The 21,539-nt window shown below is 42.5% G+C and overlaps 1 protein-coding gene across 1 annotated transcript in view; it reads right to left on the reverse strand.

Moving 5' to 3' along the window:
* Positions 1-1,007: 1,007 nt before the first annotated feature.
* The window catches only part of LOC109776475 (3beta-hydroxysteroid-dehydrogenase/decarboxylase), a 60,606-nt gene continuing 40,074 nt past the window's right edge, over positions 1,008-21,539 (reverse strand). Inside the window, exons 4-11 of the mRNA XM_040392212.3 lie at positions 8,385-8,474; positions 8,055-8,188; positions 5,088-5,246; positions 3,688-3,810; positions 3,528-3,607; positions 2,638-2,845; positions 2,457-2,534; positions 1,008-1,335 (exon numbers count right to left, since the gene is read on the reverse strand). Coding sequence (XP_040248146.2) covers positions 2,487-2,534; positions 2,638-2,845; positions 3,528-3,607; positions 3,688-3,810; positions 5,088-5,246; positions 8,055-8,188; positions 8,385-8,474 — 842 coding nt within the window. The 3' untranslated portion in view covers positions 1,008-1,335; positions 2,457-2,486. The remainder of the gene's footprint in view (positions 1,336-2,456; positions 2,535-2,637; positions 2,846-3,527; positions 3,608-3,687; positions 3,811-5,087; positions 5,247-8,054; positions 8,189-8,384; positions 8,475-21,539) is intronic.

Genomic DNA, 21,539 nt, shown 5'->3' on the forward strand with positions numbered 1-21,539 from the left:
GAGATGGATTTCCCTAATAACATCACGTAAGTCAAGGAGTGCATGAATGCACTGATAGATCAAGGGTTTGTGATGCCAAAACACTATTCGGGGCCTTAGCCATCAGAAGTATTGCTTGGATATAAGAGCAACCATGGCTGCCAAGCTCCAGGACAATGGAATCCATCAAGTTTCCATTGAGCCATTTATCACACCAAAAAATGTGTTGAAGCCATTACCTAGAGTAACACGTGCACCAACGTTGAAGATAAGATTGTTGACTTCCTCCAGGTATACACCAAGACTTGTCTCTAGCGTAATGAGCGATCCATGCTCATCGAATTCTTATGACGGTGTACATGATGACTAGGTTGGTTACAATGGGAGTATCATAGGTAGTATCATGCATGCCAACTAGGCATTTTTGCTGAAGTGGCACACAATTAAATGAGGAAAGAGAGGATTGAGTATCATATAAAATGATATACTAGTATGTGTCATGCATGGTAATAAATGAGATCATCATGATACCAGCCTATTGCACTATGCACCATGGAGGTAGTACCATGATACTCCCCGCTGCGACCAGCCTAAGCCGAGGCCACCCCTTTCCTTGGGGATTGCAACGATTTGCCACTTTGACAGGGTAGTGACCACTAGCAACTGTGTTAGAACCTAGGCATGACAAATCTTATTCATTATTTTTACGACCCATGGGAGAGGTTTAGGAGACATGACGTGGAAGATGGGAACTGCCATAGGATAGTCTGAACTAGGATAAGACGACCACTTTATGCCTGCATGACAACCCTCAAAGAGGCGAGCTTATCTCTAATTGGGTCAAGCAAGTGTTGGAAGTTATATTTCTTTGCCTTCTTGCAACTACATGGAAGGCTTAAATACTTGGTAAGAGATCAAACTGGTTGTTAAATAAATTGCAACATTCTTAGACAATGCAGTGAGTGTGAAAGACTGAGCTCTTCCCAAGATTGCAACCCAACTCATAGGTGCCTTTGAAATTTTAAAAATCTTAACTTATTATTTACAAATAAGTAAACGCACACTTTATTTGCAGCTATCTCACCAATCAAATGTATTAAATAACATATTACACATATCATCCAAATAAGTACTCATAGAAAGAAACATCTATATTTGTCTTAGTGGAATCACAAGGCAATGAAAAATACTTAAGGAAGCCACACATCCAAACTGCCATCGATAGTGTAAGTGCCCACTGGAACATATAAGGCGTCATCATTGCATGTAGTCAAAGTTTCATGGATCCATCGCCAAAAATAGAACTCTGGTTTGATCACCTTGCACTTCATGTCATACAAAGTTTATTTTGGGTACCTACAAGCAACGAGATCCACACGAGAATGAGCAAAAACAAGAAAATAGGTGCACTAACGCATAACAATTCACTGTAATTGCTAAATCCATTGCTTGTCACCTATGACTGGCCAAACGATGGAGCAGGAATGGATGTTAAGTAGGTTCAACTCATTAAAGATATATAAACAAGACTTGGTTTCAAATATTTCAAGCCATGTATTAGTATTCCTAACTGGTTATACTCCATTTACCAGTAAGAAAATGAGTGACCAGTGGTACACATGATTTTTTTAGCAGATGAAACAATAGATAAAATATATTCAAAATGACTTTGAATAGAAAAAAATTCACACATGAGACCCCTCCATGAGATTTATACACAAGATCAACATAATTTTATATTTTTCATGGAGATATACCATCGCCTTTCACCTTTTCTTATACCATTTTATTACCAACAACTGTTGTTCTAATGTATCGATTAGTACCACCATACTAGCCTAACAATATAACTTAACACACTAAATTCATATATGGTTTCATATAGGTCATTGCGATGCATATGTTGGAACACTATTTTTCCATATAGCCAGCAAATTTAAATGCATACCATGATTATGTTATGTCTTGGGGGGGGGGGATAATAATGATAAACAATCATGTGTGCACAATTCTTAAGAAATTTTTAGCTATGCAAAGTCATTGCAAGATTATACATAAAGATATTCATGGTTGTTACCTAATTTGATATGAGTCAACTTAGTAGAGTGAATTACTTACCAAAGAGTGTATACTTCGTTCATCGCAAATGAATTTTCAATCCCGTGCACATAAATACTAGGAATTTCCACATTTACCATATCTTGGCTGTCTAAGGTATGAACAAGGAACTTTTCGTATTGATTGTGCATAGCAACAAAAATATGAATAGAACGATTGGATGGCAGATCACGTTAAAAATTTCTAAGTTTTCTACCAACCTCAAGTACTGGGTTTCACCTACAAACATGATGCAAATTTATCTATTTCTGGTTGACACTCTAAATACTATGTGTAGTGGCATCACTAGGTGGGGTTAATATAGTGTTGTTACAATATTGCTAAGAGGGAATGAGATACATGTTAATTGCGTTCTGTACCTTTATATTTTTTAGATCAATGTGCATGTCTCACGCTCTTAAGTCATGATAGTGTTCAATAGTTGCCTTGACACCCTCCTAACATTCAAATACATTGAAAAGTATTAGCATATTCATATAGTTAAATAGTAAATACCAAGAAAGAAAATTTAAACCCAACAAATTGTACTGAAGTAACAACCTGGAGAGAGATGATTGGTTTGTAACCAAGTTCCTGAGTAGCTTTGTTGCAACTAAATGTTCGATTCAACGTAAGATACTTAATATTTGTGAGTGTTAGCATACGAGGTTGACACATTCCGTAGTGAGAGAATAGTTTACTGTAGCCCCAGTCTAGCACATATGCTATTGGCACCAGAAGATAGGAAGGTATTCTTATTTTGGGCCCACTGCATCATAATATGATAAGTTAGATATATAATTTATTACAATATGTGTGTGATAAAAAATAGTTATCTTCCTCTCTAGCAGGAAACTACATCAATCGACCTTACCTAAATTGTATATAGCTTATTAAACCTAAACTATGAGGCATGATATATAGATAAAACTATGGTTCATATACTAAGTGCTTGTGACTATTTACTGAAAAATGCAAACCAATATGCATAGTAGAAACAACTCACAATAAATAATTTCCTAGGACAACCTTTCATTTATGATGTATTCAGTCTTTTATACAAGGGGAATCACATTGATAATAAGTGTAACAAGCAAGGAACCAAGGTGTTTTATGGATAAAATAAAACACACTACATGTTAATAATCCTAGTTAGATTAAATATCCATAAAGTTCTCTGTAGACTAGTGCACATATAGGAACATGTACATTCACATGTGAAGGACAATGCACCTTGAGACCAATGTGACCTTTTAAATTTAAACCACATTCATGTTTTCCAATAATATGGAATTCCTTGCAAAATTTTATGGCACAAATTTTACGGCTCGGAGAGTACATGTATGTACCAACAAATACAAGTGGGTTTTCCTTTTTATTCAGAAAGAAGATAAAATTCGAAGCATGAAATGTACCAAATTTTGATTCTTGAAAGATTAAAGAAAGATCACCTTTTGTATCCAAGTTCTTCCAAAACCATATATTTAAAGTCCCATAAATTCATTGGCTCTGTATTCGTTATAAAGTAAGCCTAGGAAAGATAAATGATGTTACCAACATCATAATGATAATCATTAAATAATTTGGAAGTTCAAAAGATAAAATACACACTTTGCCTCCAATTCTCCTTGCACCCTCTTTTGTAGAGAGATTTCTCTCAGCACAAATGTGACCGTGCACAACGTTCTCAACATACACAAAATCATCATCATTCTTGCCATCACCAATAATGAACTACAAGAATGTATAGGTTAGGCACTTCAAAGTTGATGGCAACAAGTTCCATTTTTAATTTAGTTGCTTATTCAAGGATATACCATCGTATGATATAGATGCATTAATATTTAGCACATGCCACAAGTTCACAAGTTTGGTTGGTTGGCTCTAGAGTTGGAGTCGGTGCACACGGTCATACTTTATTGGGACATTTACATGTATGCCTTTAACTCGAACCCACTACTCATATTTACCCCTAAATTTTTGTTGTGCTCAAATTTGCCCCTAAAAAAGCATTTTAGGTCACTAGAATGCCCTTTCGTCTGGCCAAAGTCGTTTGACCATTACTTTGAAAATTCATATGAACTCATAAGAATGCAAATAAGATATCAATTTATAAAAATATCACCTATACGCGCATGTCATTTACGTTCATCACCTATAAAACATTTATTTGCATTAACCCTGATTTTTTTAGTGTTCTCATGAATGCAAATTACATGCACATATAGTTGATGCTTCTCTGAACATTTTGATACGATATTTGCATTTTTCTGAGTTGGTATGAATTTGTTATGAATTTTCAAAGTAACTGCCAAATGACTTTGACCAGGTGGAAGGGCATTCGGGCGACCTAAAATGCTCTTTTAGGGGAAAATTTGAGCACATCAAAAAATTAGGGGTAAATTTGAGCTGGGGGTTTGAGTTAGAGGCACAAATGTAAATGTCCCTTTATTGGTTTAACTTCGTATTTGCATGGAAAGTAATAACCAACGTTGGCTTTACGGAGCCGCACCCATGTCCAACACATTAATAACATGGGAGGGTGTAAGACACAACCTAATAATTTAATACAATGATTTTATGAGAAAAAACATATCCGATTTAAAACATTGCTTTAAGATGAATATATGTGATTACCATAGTCGGCTATATAAATTCTGGATCTAGCATTAGTCCAATATTTCAAATGTGCGCATGTTTTCATTATCTTATTGTATCATATCAGATTTCACATCTTAATAAAGTCAACTTGATACTCTCAATTATCTTAGCAAAGGTCAATGGAGGTCTATTTGGTTATCATACGATCATTATTTAACTGAATTAATTCATCATGAAGAGTGCGATGATCCATAATGTAAATATATAAAATCATCTCAAAATGTGATCACTGCGACATCATGTTGGTGGTGGGGGGGGGGGGGGGGGGTTAAAGCCTATTAGTAGTAAAATAAATATATACACTTTTTATGATATGATTATATATGCACGTTATATATACATAAACATACCATCGTTGCTGCATAAGCAGCTAAATATGGCACCAATATACCCCCAGGACCAAAAATGGAACTGGGACGTATACAACAAGTGAGAAGGCCACCGTTTGTGTTGGCCCTCATCACTAGCTTCTCAGCTTCTGCCTTAGTATGTAAGTATGCGTCGGGAAACTAATAGCAAACAAACAATAATATAGTTAGACAAAGCACAGACTTCATACCACATACATATGCCAACTTGTGTAAGCAAGAAAAAAGTGCTAATGAAATAACAAAATTTTGGATGGGCCATATAACCATTCTCAATGGTACATACATATGGATTGCATAAAATGAGGAATGATAAAATTTAAAATGAGATACAATGCGAAAGGTATGACTTTACTCTATATATATTATGCATACCAATTTCTTTGATTACTACTTTACCTCACAATAGTCGTTACATATATGATCTACAATCTATGGAGCAAATTCTTGTATATATAATAGATATATAGACAATCTATGACTTTTTAAGGTAGATAAAAACATTATGAATAAAGAAAATATCAACAGAAAATGTTCATTTATTTGAAATGAAAGTGTTCTTACATAAAATAGATACTATTAGAAAAACAATCATACATACATGTGAACATGAAAAGTTCTTAGCTGAACATCCTTTAAAAGCACATAGAATATCTCAAACAGGTGAATATGTGGAAACAAAATTATAAATAAATAAGCCATATAGACCGATGAATAGAATTACCTAGAAATTTTGTGTAAATAACATCCCTGGAATTTTTGCAATGATACCAAATTGTGTTGGTGGAACAAATAAAAAACTAATAAATGAAATAAAAATAATAAAATGGACCAAATAATATTGGAAAAGGAAATTAAGAAAGAAAGAGAAAAATAGGGGAAAAGGGAAAGGGAAAATGTTACGAAAAGCGGTCCAACTAATCTAATTCACCTCCCCTTCCTCTGTATTCACAATATCATCGATAATAAAGTGTTATCCTTGCCACAAAAAATTGTAATGGAACAATCAAGCAACAAACTTCTTTGTCCCCCTTCCTACACACACCCATCTCTTTCTCAGCACGAGGCTAACCCCTATTTGTTCTATGTCCCTTGCTAGAGATGCACTCTATTTTTCTCTATCTTACCTAAGAAAGTAACTCTTCGTCTAAGAAGGCATATCACTCACAATTTACAATAGAACTTGCTTCTTAGAAAATATGGAATAGACTTTTGTATCTTTATGAGAGAGGCATTTTGCCACAAAGTGCATTGGGTCCCTGAATTTTGACAACTAATAATCATGTTTTATAGTTGAAATTTTGGAAAATAAATCAAATGTACATCTAGGTATGATCTACGTGCTTGTAATTTTTTTTGTTAATAAATGGTTTCTTTGTGGGCTGCACAAAAAAAACCAAATATATGGAACTGTAATTGTAATACCACATTCTATTACAGACCCACACATATTTGTGTTTTAGTGTGTTGCCCTCAAATAAAGATATTACTTTATGAAACTTTACATGTGCGTCGAGAGGGTATATATGTACTTGTGAAATAAATTTACAATTTTTCAAAAAAATCATCTGCAATTGCCAAATTATTTTCACTTATTTACTAGGTTATAATCAGGTTATAGCCATATACTTATCAAATCATAGCAACTTGGTTACCAAGTTACTGAATGTTATTTTCCATCCATGTAAGACTGGCATGATACTATTTAGTTATATGATACCGCCTTTTATATGTTGGTATCACCCAAATACTTATTCTCTAGCTCTACATGACATTACAATGCCTAAAAACATGAAAATTGTTACCTGGTAACCAGACAAAATTATTGTGGTAAATGTACGTTTCTAACATGGCAACCACTATACTATAATGTGGCAACAGTGGCACTAAGTTTTTTGTTGGCATGTGAAGTTGGCTCGCTAATCGGATTAACGGTTTGTGAGGTAAGTCATTTTAACAATTCAAAAATGCAATTAATGTGGCGATGTAAGCATGAGGTGAAAGATTCTTGCATACATGCATGTACACGGGGGAGGTGTTTTGGCTCCCGGGAGCATTTGCACCCGGATGAATAGTAATGCAAAAAAAAAGTAGTAAAATGTTTTCAAAAAATCCTGAATTTTTCTGTGGATGTTTTATTAGTGTCACAAGCATGCTTGACAATTTTCATGCAAAAACGGAGTAGTAGTGTTTCGTTGGTGAAAAAAATAAATTAGGAGTGACATTTTGAGATAACATTTGGTGTTCAATTTGTTTTTTTTTCTAAAACTTCGCAGGTAGCATTTGGATGTGACTACGAATACGCAAGAATTTTGCTGGGGTTTTCTATGCCATTTCAAAAATCATTTTCGAGCCAGCACGTGCTCCCGGGAGCCAAATTGGATTTCCGCATGTACACTCTCTATAGCAGGATTTCCATTAGAAATGACCATCACACGAAGACTAATTTACATATCTACCCCACTTGGAATTTATTAAAAAAATCTCGTTAATGCACAAGAAGAGTAATAGGCATGAGTGTTTCTTACCTTTTCAGCACCACTAATCCACCACTGATGATTTAATGGTATGCCGGAAATTTAAATGACAAACTTGGTGCGGTATGTGTATGATTCAATATTAAGATGGTGATGTTCAATCGAACGCAGATCCTCTAACTTAAATCACTTGACTTTGTTTCGCTGACATGTGGGTCAGCCTGTTGTGGGACTCACATGTCAGTCACTACAAAGGCAGGTGAGTCCTGTTCAATCAACATGTGAAATTTCAAGTTCAAACACAAATTCATTTATGAGGTTAGAAAGAAAAATGAATAGTGATGTTTACTGTTCGGTACTATCATTGCCGAATTTCTTTTTTCGCACCTCGTAGCGAGCATCCCCGGGAAAAGAAAACTGCGCAGCGAGCAAGGTACTAAAACTGATTGATGCATTTGATTTTGCAGGTAACCTTATCTGGATATGGCGTTGATTCATCCACGTCAAAGAGGCCGTGCACTCCATCGAATACAACACAGCTCGAACTAGTGTATATGAGCCTTTTAACCTTGCATGTGGTACAAGCTTCGATGACATTCTTCGTCCCTGTGCACGGGGAAGGAGAAATGTCTAAGTAAATTGAGATTGCATAAATCATTTGTATGTCCACAGACGACAGTATAATCTGTCCTAGTTTATTGAGTCGGCGGGCTAGCATTCCAAACTACGGAGTAAAAGGACTGGTTTTTTTGGCCCAGAAAAAAGATACTACACGTCCTTTTAGGCGGTTAATTTGACTTACCCTCGACGCTGACCTTGTAGTGAAGCTGGAAGTCGTTCTTGCTAGGATCAGGCGCAGCCGTATGGAAAACAGTTTCTACCCCTTCGAAAGCTGCAGAGTATAATATTATATAAATTAAACCTTCTAATTAAGCATGCTACTTTGGATCACAATGGTCAATCTGTTTCGCCCATACACTAAGTGCCAGGGCCGGTCCTGAGATTTTGGGGGCCCGGGGCAAGACAAAAAATTGGGGCCCCCCTAATATATATAACCAGTAATACTTTAATGCAACCAATTTTGATACTATTTTCGTTCAATACTTTCTACATATTATTCTAGAAGTTTCTTCTAGAATCCCGCTGGCCATCCGGAACCTAGTAGTAAGGCCATGATTCGTGTCAAGAGATCAGTCATTCTTCTGTAGGCGAAACATGTTAGACATCCGTTTATCTTGAGAAACATTCGAATAACTAGGCTACAGAACGACTAAGCAAGTCAAGGAGAACAATATATATAAGATCTTGTCTCTTAAAATAAAGTCCTGCGTGGCTGCGTCCATGTACTCGAGCTGCCGGCGGCCAGCGACTTTTGATCTAAAATTCGGGACCAGGGAACAGAGAATAGGGCAGTGGATTAGGGATGCGATCTCACGTCGCAAGAGTTACGCCGTGATTGCGTGCGTACATTAATGTGGGCCTAGTTTTGTTTACTTGAGCTAATTCGTTTCGGGAGAAGAAAGTAATGAATTCCTGATTGCGTACTTGCGTCTAGGCTGCTACCTCTTTCCTTTGTTTGAGCTAATTTCATTTCAGGAAATGATATGGGCCTATGGGCTATATTCGTACCACATCTGGGAGGGGGCCCCTGGATTTCGGGGGCCCGGGGCAGCCGCCCCCCCTGCCCCCCCATCCGGGCCGGGCCTGTAAGTGCATGCGCGTGCATCATCCGGACAAGGAGTTTTTCAGCCTATTGTATAGTATTCACTCCGGTCCTTTTTAGTGCACATATATAAGTTTTGTCCGAAGTTAATCTACATTTACTTTGACCAAGCTTATAGAAAAAAATACCAGCATTCACAATGTCAAATCAATATTGTTAGATTCATTATGAAATATAGTTTCATAGTATATATATTTGGTATTCTAGATGTTAGTATTTTTTAACATAAATTTGATCAAACTTTACAAAGTTTGACTTGATACAAATCTAATATGCAGAGTAAAAAGGACCGAAGGGTGTACTACAGCTCATACGGTCAGATGTCCGGATACAAATTATTTACATTTCATTTTAGTAAAGATAGTCATGAAGGCCTGCCCTAAAAAACAAAAGGCTGTACCAAGGATTTAACTAGTAATTATGCACGTGTCTTGAAGAGCTTACCTCATCGCCTCCCACTCCCGCTACTCTCCCTTATTCTTCTAGGAAGCAACTTCAGTGACTTTGAAGTCACGCTGCGCCTTAGCCCCCAACATCCACCATTCATTCCACATCCAACGCTCAGAATTTATTGGGAAGCATCCCCTAGTTTGTTTGATGCTTTGAAAATTTCAATGGTATGCTATAGAAAAAGAAATTGTACACTGAATGTTTGATGCTTTCAAAATTTCAATGTTACATTATTCATTTTTTCCTTCCTTGGTTGGTTCAGACTTTCAGTGTTTTATTCTTTTAAAATTTCGATGATACGCTACAGATTATACACTGAAGGTTAAATGATTGCAAATTTCAATGTTATGTCATTCATTTTTTTTCCTTGTCTACTGAGATTAGTTTTTTGCATTTTGCAACCATTTCAGTTTTTCGTTTCATACTATGTTCAGGGATCAAATATTTTCTAGGTTGGAGTGTCCAGTGCATCCTTGCAAGCTGAAAACTATTAAGTCTGGGTATTTTTTGCCTTGCGTGAATACTGAGGATTGGATGTGAAATGAGTGGTGGATGTTGGGGGCTAAGGCGCTGCATGACTTCACTTCATAGAGTCATTGAAGCTGCGTTAAGAGCAATTCTAGCAGAGCCCGCATCCGTCCCGGACCCGCAAAATAACCGCCAAAATGCGGGTGCGGGCCAGAAAGCCTGCCGGACCAGACCCCGCATCCCACCCCGGCCCGCAAAAAATTTTAGGGGGCGCGGCAAATTTCCGGCCCCAACCCGGGAAAATGCGGGTTTTCCCCTCGCGGCTGCGGTGCCCTGCATCACAGAGAAGCAGTTGGCGGGAGGGATATTTCAGCCCGCGCTCTTTTCCCCCTTCCTTCCGCCGCCGCCCGCCCTTGCTTCCGCCCGCCCGCCGCCGGCGATTCCGGCCATATCTGCGGGCGGAATCGCTCCGCGGGGCCGCCCCACACCCTCCCGCGCCGAGCCGCTGCACCGCCCCTCCGGATCCGGCGAGAAGAGCCGCCCCCAGTCGCCGTCGCTGCTAGTATCGACCACCGCCGAGCGCACCACCGGTTAGTCCCCTTTTTGTGATTTTCGCGAGCTGTGTAGTAGATTGACGCGCCGGCGTGCGTGTAGATGGAGTTGACCCCGTGCGAGAAGTTCTTGCTATCCGATTCGTCCGATTCAGACGACTCGGGTGTGGAGACCATGCTTGCGAACTTTCGGCAGCAAACATTGGTCATGGCGCTTGCCGTGAAGGAGCATGAAGACGAGTACCGAAAGAGGAGGCGAGGATCTACTGTCGGGCGTCTGTGCATTCCGCGGAATCGCCATCTTGGAAACGAGATGTTGATGCAAGATTATTTTTCGGAGAATCCTACATATCCTGCACACCTCTTCCGCAGAAGGTACCGAATGCGCCGATCCCTTTTGTGAAAATTGTTGAAGCTTGCGAGGCAAATTGCTGGTATTTCACTCAGAGAAGGAATGCCGCTGGCTTAAAGGGATTTAGTGCATATCAAAAAGTCTCTGCAGCTATGCGGGTGATTGCATATGGCGTCCCCGCTGACTATGCCGATGAGTATCTTCGCATTGGTGAAGATAGCACAATTGAGTCTGTGCGTAGATTTGCGAAAGTGATCGTCCGTGTCTTTGGTCCCGAGTATCTTCGGGCACCAAATGAAGATGACACAAAGAAATTGATGGCAGCTAATGAGAGGAGAGGTTGGCCTGGTATGCTAGGTAGCATTGATTGTATGCATTGGAATTGGAAAAATTGCCCCAAGGCTTGGCAAGGAATGTATTATGGCAAGTCTCGTGATGCAACAATTGTGCTAGAGGCCGTAGCATCCGAGGATTTATAGATTTGGCATTGCTTTTTTGGTATGCCCGACATACTCAATGATATCAATGTGTTGCAACGCTCTCATTTGTTTGCTAGGCTTGCTAGTGGTGATGCTCCTGCTTGCAACTACATTATCAATGGGCATGAATACACAAAGGGGTACTATCTAGCAGATGGTATATATCCTCCTTGGTGCACATTTGTCAAGAGAATCAAAGAACCCAAAAAAACAATGTGAATTTGCAAGGGTGCAAGAGGCAGCCCGAAAAGACATTGAAAGAGCATTCGGTGTTTTGCAATCTAGGTTTGCCATTGTCCAAAGTCCTGCTCGTTTTTGGGATATAAGAAAACCCTGAAGAACATCATGACTTGCTGTGTTATCCTACACAATATGATTCTTGAAGATGAGAGAGGAATGGACTTAGAATTCTTTTACGATAATGTGGGTAGCCGTGTCAAACCAGCTAGAGACCCAAACCGTATTAGAGCTTTTCTTCAGACATACAAGGAGATTGAAAATGCAGACACACACTTTCAACTTCAGGAAGATCTCATGATCACCATTGGCAAAGGGCTGGACAGTGACTAATTTTTGTACTCATTTGTATTTGTATTCATGACAAGTTTTTATTGCATTATTTTTAGTTTGCTACGGTGATATGAATAATTATTTGTAATGCGGATGATTATTGTTCTATGTTTGATTTGAATATTTCAGTTTGTTTTTTATTGTTGAATTATGTTGGATTTGAGATTTGCGGGGATGCAGCGGCGCAAAGAGCATAACCCGCATAGCCGACCCGTAAAAAAACATATTCCGCGAATATACTTTTTTACGGGTCGGTTTGGGAGGTCTGCATCTGTGCCAGCTCGTGCCGGCCCGCAAAAGCTGTTTTGCGCGAACTGCATACACGTTTTGCTGGCCGGCGTTTTGCGGGGTCTGCTAGAGTTGCTCTAATAGTTCTACGGATGTCCATAAGATTTGTCCGACTTGGAAATCCAAGCTATGCCGTGTGCTAGTTTGGCGCTAGTCACTTTGCACCGGTTGCGGTCCCGCAGGCTGCAGCGGCGCTTTCATTTCTCCACTCAAAAGATGGGTCACGTCCTTCATTCTTAGCTTCTTGACACGGCAAGGTCTTGATGATCTGATGGTGATGTGACGACGTTGGATATAGATGGTTAAATGACCATATAAGATCATTTGGATTTATCAAAATCATGCTTTTATAAGTGGTGGTAGACTAGTCATCATCAATCCCTGCACCAACACGTACTGACTAAAGATTTCTAGAAGTGCGTAGAAAAATATGTTTTCAGTACTAGCGTTTATTTCTACCAGATTGTTATTAGATTTAAAACACTAAAAAAATTGATGTCAGATTTGTAGGCATTAAATCTAACTTTTCTATAGTAATTTATATTGACGCGGTATGATAAATTTAATGTGCAAGCACAACAATTTTCTGATGAGAAAATGAAGTGAGACAGATTTACCATGCTCGGCAACTAAATATGCCATCCTCAAAGAACATACGTGAAAAATGTTAGATTTGTCATGGTCAATAATCAATAATGCTAGACCTACATAATCTTTCTAGGTAAACTTACGCCCTTTCCTTTCTAAACTAATGAGCCCCCTGAGTTTCACGGCGTGGGCCTGGGCCTAAAGTTTCTTCCAACCAAATTAGGCCAAGTCAGTCAGGACGTAAGTTACGAAAAGAATTTGCGTAGGTGTAGCAAAGCCCGTCAATAATCATAATCTACACTACTTATACAAGATCAAACATAATCTTTTCTAAACGCACCCCACAAAATATACACGGACTAATTACCACCGTAAGATTAGGCCCACTAAACTCGATCTAACGGTTAGTCTTAATCTGATCCGTTTTCTGTGTGCAATTAGCAATTTAGGTTGACTGACCATACTCCACCCGCGGAGAAAAATATTCCACGTCTCGCGTCCGCAACTCCTGCAATCACACGTAAAAAAAAACTCCTACAATCATGCACGCCATCCAAACTGCCATCGGTTAACCTCTCTCCCTTAATTAGCGCCCACCTCAACGGATCCGGCTTGCCTGCTCCCTCTCCATGCTCCCATCCGTGCTCCCACTTCATCCTACGGCTGTTCTTTTCCCTTTTTCTTTTCTAATCTAATCATCTCCCCCCCTGATTTTCAGGGGGTGGGGCCGGGCCTTATTTTCTTCCAATCAAATCAAGCCACGTATGCGGGAGCACGGATGGGAGCATGGGAAGGGAGCAGGCAAGTCTCGTCCCACCTCAACAAATCCATCCACGTACGAAGCCTCCACATCACAGAAAAGAGAAAATCCCCAAAAGCATGAAGGCCGCACTGCCAGCGGGACGCCGCCGCCGGGACGCGCGAGCCACCGTCGTGGACATGCGAGGGCCGAGGAGGAGCTGTGCCTTCTTCCAGGCACCAACGCGCGCGTCGCCCGATGCGCCGCGAGTTTCGGCCACAATGCCTCATCTCGCCGCGCCCAATCTCCTCTCGGGGTCCGAGTGATTCCTTAAATTCTTGCGTGTATAATTTCTGGTTTTTTATTATCAACGAAAGAAATCTGCAATCTCTTGTATCCCGCCTAGGTGTCTCAAACCCGAACCTCTTGGCATTATCCTATTTGTCATTACAACACTGACAAGAGATTCAAACACTCAGTTTCATGATGCATCTATGGGTGAGTTTTGAATTTTGTTCAATTTGCTCCACGGTGATAGCAAGGAAGTCCAGTGTCACCTTTCTTTCTCTATTCAGGTGTGCTCACTTCGGTTGTCTGTTGTACTATTTTGTCTACGTGTTGGTAATTGTTATCTCTGTAGTACTTCATCTGTGTGCATTTTGGTAGGAATATTTCATGTGTGATTGCTACAAGTTCCACTGAAAATCAAAAGTCTCCAATATTATTGCCACTTTACTGCCAGGGATTTACATTATTTCCCTTGTACATATTTGTGCTACAGATGTTAAAAATTAGTGATATTCATGCTATTTTACAGGACTCCTGGCACTGTGATGCATGAGTGTTGGCAACTATAATTCAGTCAGCGTTTACTATGAAAGAATGAACTACAAGATTTTTTTTGTAGTCGTAGGACTTCTTTTGTTACAAGAGTAACTAGCAAGTGTTAGTTTTGAGTTATGTTGTTATGATATAGGAGCCATATGCAAGGGTCTTGAAGTCGACTCTGATATTTTCAGGGTTATAGTGGTAACAAGTGATTTTACCACTTTGATGTTAAATAAGTGTATTTCCTCTTGACTGTCATAGTGCCGTGTAAAAAAAACATGAGCTGTCGAAATTCATAGTTATAATTACTTCTGATTTGGCTCAACGGTATAAACAAATTAACTTGGTTTACACAATCATTTTTAAGAGTACAAGCATGTTTTCTGCCTTGGGATGAATGTAACAAATATGTGGTCGCCTAATATTAAGAGAAACATAGGCATACATAAGAAGTTTCATCGCCATGTGAATCTTTTGATCATGGGCGTGCTATTCCAGAGTAAACCATGATGTTATCCTTTAGCTTCTTTACCAAAATATGGTAATGTCTTTTTGGTTTCCAGAATTTGGTTGTTTACTGTAAAAAAGAAAATGAGTGCATTGTTGGCTACTATAGATGGTTTATATGTTTATATAATTTAGAGGGGAGTTTGATTGTCAAGAGAAGAGTGGTATGGCATTATGATGATCTACTACCTCATATAGCTTGTTGATGTTATATTTGTTTTTCAGAAAAGTCCTAAACTGTGTATATATTTCTGAGTTTGCATCAAAAATCTGATATGCAGGCATGTTCGCTCGTCCATGTCAACGAATTTCCGATGTTCCATACTACTCTGCTACCTTGTAAGCCAAAGTATGTTTTTGGTTTCAGCACCAGCGACGTCTTTTGTAGAGAAGAACTCACATTAATTCTCTAATACCTGGATATTGAGACAAACCTTTGATATCTTTGTTATCGTTTTCACTCATGTTTGAGCTGGCAAGATCTTTCCTTGCATGCTTACACTATTATTGGGTGGAAATGGTTGGCTCATTTAACTAGCTATCATGCACTCATTGTATGTGATTTGATAGGTTTCTCTATTGTATGAATGAGCTGGTTAAAGAGGTGCAGAGAATAAAATCTTAATGAGCGGTTCGGGACATTGTTGGGTGTCCCATCTCCTTTGAAGACTTTTCAAAGGAGATGGGACAATGTTGTACAAGTAAATTTATTGGACTTGCTTCGTTTCTCTATTCCCTTCCCGATGTATTTTTACACATAATCAACTTGGAATGGATGATATCTCACACTCAAATTTGAAGTTACTCTTCCTTGCATATTTTATTTGAAGCTACTCTAACAAATTCATAACATGGTTGGGCATTGTTGTCCAATGCATTATGTTCCATTTTCTCCACCATTATATGTGCTTTATTTGTGGTAGTATTCCTTTTACCAATTGTTTATTTATTTACATTATATTAATTTTCTTCTTGTAGTATCTTCTCTCAGCTATATTGGACTGCATGCCCACCATTGTTCTTCCTTTGAAAAACTTTTCATTGTTGCTCAACATACATGATGATAGCGGGCCAAATATGGTGCCTAGCTTTATCTTCAAGTGTTGTGAGTGTCTTTAGTTGGATCTTCAAATTCACATTTGGCGTGGTTTACTTATAAGGGTGTGTTTTGTGGAGTAGTAGACGTATCTTTGGAAGAGCATTGGTCGAGACGTACATTGCACGTGCAAACTTACTAGTATAGTGGAGTAAAACCCGATAATGCCAGAGCTACCGAAATTACTAATTGAGAAGTACTCCTTTCAAAGATCACTCTCACCTCTCTAGGTTGTGACAAGTGGCGCTACACGTGCGTCACTTGTTGGGGTTTTTCATTTTTTTCATAGATCCATTTATTCAAAACGTATTATCTCTTAAACTATGCGTCCAAATCTCGAATTGTTTTCACTGTTGGATTCCTTGCGTCGAGGTCTTCAAAACTAGATCCCATGTTGATAGGTTTTGATGATTTTTTCACAAAAAAGACAAAAGACGAAGCGGGAGCACGTTTTTTCCCTTTCCGAAATCCGTTTCCGAGAGGCACGGTCATGCCTCTTGCGGAACAAATCCGTACCTCTCGCGGAAGCAAAAGCGTGCCTCTCACGGAAAAAACGTATTTATTTTCGTTTCCGAGAGGCATGGCCGTGCCTCTCGTGGAAGCAAAAACGTGCCTCTCACGAAAGGGAAAAAGAAAGAGAAAACACATGATTTTTTTATTTCCGATAGGCACGGCCATGCCTCTCATGGAAGCAAAACCATGCCTATCACGAAGAAGAAAAAGAAGTGAAAACACGTTTCTTTTTTCCATTTTCAAGAGGCACGACTGTGCCTCTTGCGAAAGCAAAACCGTGCCTATCACAAAAGAAAAAAAAGAGTGAAAAAGCAATTTTTTTCGTTTCCGAGAGGCACGGCCGTGCTTCTCGCTGTCTCTCGCGGAAGCAAAAGCATGCCTCTCGTGGAAGCAAAACCGCGCCTCTTAAGGAAGGAATAAAAAGAGTTTTTTCGCGCAAATTTTTTTCTTTCGAAAAGCTAAGAAATACCGATGGAAACCCGAAAAGACCATCTAAAAAGCAGAAAACGCGTGAGAAAAAAAATTAAAAATTACGAAGGGAGCGTTCAGGGCGCGACACGCGACGGTGGCTGAGAGCGCGCCACTTCCACCGCAAGTGATCATTGTGAGGCTCCCGAAGGAGCGCTCGTCAACTAGTTGCTCTCCAGAGCTTAGTGGCCCCTAAGAGCATCTCCAGCCACGCCCCCAACAGGCTCTCCCCAGGCGTTTTTGCCGCACCGGCGCCGAAAAAATGGCCCAGTTGCGCCCCCAGAAGCCTGTTTTTCGCCGGCTCGGGCCGAAACTGGTGCCGGCGGACGCAGGCCGAACCCGGCGCCCTGGGGGCGCCTGGGGCGCCGGCACAAGCAAAAAGGGCGCGTGGGTCCGCTCTGTCGGCGAGTCGAGCGCCTCTTCCCGCTTTTCCCCCACTTCCCTCCCATTCTCTCCCTTCCTCCCGCCAATCTCCCTCCCGCTCGCCTCCCAGTCGGCCGCCATGCCGCCGAAGAAGTACGTCGTCCCCGCGCCGCGGCAACGGCGACCGCCTCCGTCGCCCAGCCGAAGCAGAGGAAGCCGAGGGCGCCGCCGTCCAAGCCATCGGGCATGTCAAACGCCGACTGGAGGGTGGAAGTTTAGCGACGGGAGGCTATCACCGCCGACCGAAGGAACAGGGCGATCGCCAAGAAGGCCCGTGACAACGCGGCGCGTGCGGCTGCGGCTTCGGCGGAGCAAGCAGAGGCCGAGGCGGCTCGCTCGGGGATGATGAATCCGCCCGGCGGCCACGCCCAGTACGCGCCCTGGGGCCAGCAAGGCGTCGGCTCTCCGTCGCCGCAGCCATGGGGATCGCCCTCACCGGGCTACGCCGACGGGGACGCTGTGACGCCCGGATAATTATACTACAGTAAACCTACGCTAGTGATGACACGTCACCTCTGTTAGTGTTGATAATCTTGCGTTAGTTCAAAACCGGATCAAAATTCAAAGTTCAAAATCAAGCAAACAATAAAAGTTTTCAAATACTAAAACTAAAATGTTCAATAAATAGTAGATAAATCAGAGGCTATGATAAAATAGTAAAGAACATTATTGAAATTTGATAGGTGACTTAAACATCCTCAAACAGTGGCTGAAAACATTAATTAATAACCTTTTTATTAATACAAAATAAATATGAAATGATATTTACCCCAAACTAGTTTTTGGTGGTAAGGTATATTGTGCTGTGATTTGTGGGCCAGCTATCATATTTTAGAAAACTCACTTGGTGCCCAGACAATTAGCCAAAACAGAAAAGGAAAAAATAAGACAAAGTAAAACAAAAAGAAAAGAAAATGACCCCCTGGACCAGACGGCCCAGCTCGCAGCCAGGCCGGCCCACCTGGCCCATCCGCCGAACCGGCCCGTTCCCCCCCCCCGGTCGCTCTCTCCCCTTCCCTGTTCCCCCGACCAGGGTCGGAACAGGCGCGCGTCCCCGCCGGACCCCCCTCGCCGGCGTCGAGGAGGGGATAAGATCGCCAGCGCCCCCGCCTCCACTGACCCCTCCCCTCGACGCCTCGGCCTCCTCCCCACCTACCTCCACCAACTCCCCTCTGCATCTCGGCCGCTCTCTCTCTCTGGTCCTCCCCTCGCCCGAGCGAGATCGCCGCCGAAGCCTCGTAGGCGTGGCCCCGACCACCGTTCGTCGAGCCGCCGATGTCCCCGAGCTCCCTCTACGTCGTCCTCGTCGACCCCGCGCTTCAGGACGAGCTGGGGTGCCCTACAGCGGCCGGGTCAAGCTTTTCCCCAACCTCGGTCGCCGCCGCCCGCCGCGATTCATCCCGCCTCCCCTCTGCGCTCCCGTTCACTCGAGGGCCTCCGTGTGCCGCGCCGTAAGCCTCCACCCCCTCCTCCTTCCTCTGGTTCCTCCTCATACACCGTAGAAGGCTCGCGGTGCCGCCGTCGCCATTGCCGCATGCGGCCTCGTCCGCGAGCTCGTTGCGCTCACCCCGTCCATCTCCGAGCCAAGCGGTGGCCTCCGTCGAGTTGCCGGAGGTCCGTAGAGCCCGCTAGCGTCGTTTGTTAGCTAGAACGCACCCCGTAGCGTGGTTTTCGGAGATGCCCGTAGTCCGGCGCCGCCCGCGGTCGTCGTTGAGCTCCACTCCGGCCACCCCCGCTCCTGGGATCACTCTAGATCGACGCGGGACGATCTACTCGTTCGAACGCCACCGAAAACGCGCGGAATGGTGCCCTGTGCTGGAGATCCGAGCAACTCCGGCGAACTTCCGCCGCTGGAATGGTCGCCAGCGTGATTCCGGCGACGTCACCGACGTGGCACCCACGTGGCACCGCCTGGGCCACTGACTGGTGGACCCAGGTCCCCCATTGACTTGTTGACCGCAGTCAACGAGCTGACTGGGCGGCCCCCAGCCACTGACATGCGGGCCCCCCTTCTGTTAATTAGTCTAACAATTGTTTTATAAATAAAAATAATTAGATTAACTAATCACTCACTGACATATGGGGCCCACCCCTCTAATTAGACTGTTAGTTTAGTTTAAATTACTGTTAGACTAACAGAGGCTGACATGTGGGTCCCACTGGACCCACCTGTCTGGTTTGACCGGTCAGCCGACCTGTTGACCTGCTGACGTCAGCATTACCTCATGCTGACGTCATAATTCATTTTTGCTAAATTCAAATAATTCCAGAAATTCAAATAAAACTTTGAAAATTCATATCTTTTAAACCGTAACTCGGATGAAAATGTTTTCTATATGAAAGTTGCTCAGAACGACGAGACGAATCCGAATACGCAGTCCGTTCGTCCACCACACCTCCCTAAACTATCGAACTCGCAACATTCCCCCTCCGTTTCATCTGTCCAAAAATGCCTAACTCCGGGAAAACTTTCCGGATATTATCCCCCTTCGCCAGTATCGTGTAGCACTGCGTTAGAACACTCCTATCGCTGCGCTTTGCCATGTTATGTCTCGTCGTGCTTATGTTTGCATTATATTTACTGTTTCTTCCCCCTCTTCTCTCCGGTAGACTACGAGACTGACGCTGCTGCTGCCCAGTTCGACTACGGAGTCGACGATCCCTCCTACTTGCCAGAGCAATCAGGCAAGCCCCCCCCCCCTTGATCACCAGATATCGCCTATTCTTCTCTATACTGCTTGCATTAGAGTAGTGTAGCATGTTACTGCTTTCGGTTAATCCTATTCTGTTGCATAGCCTGTCATTGTTGCTACAGCTGTTTCCCTTACCTGCTATCCTACTGCTTAGTATAGGATGCTAGTTTCCCATCAGTGGCCCTACACTCTTGTTCGTCTGCCATGCTATACTACTGGGCCGTGATCACTTCGGGAGGTGATCACGGGTATATCCTATATACATTATATACATGACACATGTGGTGACTAAAGTCGGGTCGGCTCGAGGAGTACCCGCAAGTGATGCTGATGAGGGGGCTGAAAGGACAGGTGGCTCCACCCCGGTAGAGGTGGGCCTGGGTTCCTGACGGCCCCCGACTGTTACTTGTGGCGGAGCGACAGGGCAGGTTGAGACCACCTAGGAGAGAGGTGGGCCTGGCCCTGGTCGGCGTTCGCGGATACTTAACACGCTTAACGAGATCTTGGTATTTGATCTGAGTCCGGCCATTTGGTCTATACGCACTAACCATCTACGCGGGAGTAGTTATGGGTATCCCAGCGTCGTGGTATCAGCCGAAGCCTTCTTGACGTCAGCGACTGAGTGGCGCGCGCCGGATTGGACTGGAACGCCACTAGGCTAGGTCTGCTTCCGGCCGCGTACGCAACGTGCAGGTGTGCATAGGGCGATGGGCCCAGACCCCTGCGCGCTTAGGATTAGACCGGCGTGTTGACCGCTCTGTTGTGCTTAGGTGGGGTTGCGACGCGTTGATCTTACGAGGCCGGGCATGACCCAGAAAAGTGTGTCCAGCCAAATGGGATCGAGCGTGTTGGGTTATGTGGTGCACCCCTGCAGGGAAGTTTATCTATTCGAATAGCCGTGTCCCTCGGTAAAAGGACGACCCGGAGTTGTACCTTGACCTTATGACAACTAGAACTGGATACTGAATAAAATACACCCTTCCAAGTGCCAGATATAACCCGGTGATCGCTCTCTAACAGGGCGACGAGGAGGGGATCGCCGGGTAGGATTATGCTATGCGATGCTACTTGGAGGACTTCAATCTACTCTCTCCTACATGCTGCAAGATGGAGATGGCCAGAAGCGTAGTCTTCGATAGGACTAGCTATCCCCCTCTTATTCTGGCATTCTGCAGTTCAGTCCATTGATATGCCCCTTTACACATATACCCATGCATATGT

This window comes from Aegilops tauschii, chromosome 6 (genome assembly GCF_002575655.3).
Source record: "Aegilops tauschii subsp. strangulata cultivar AL8/78 chromosome 6, Aet v6.0, whole genome shotgun sequence".
In the NCBI taxonomy this organism is placed as follows: Eukaryota; Viridiplantae; Streptophyta; class Magnoliopsida; order Poales; family Poaceae; genus Aegilops; species Aegilops tauschii.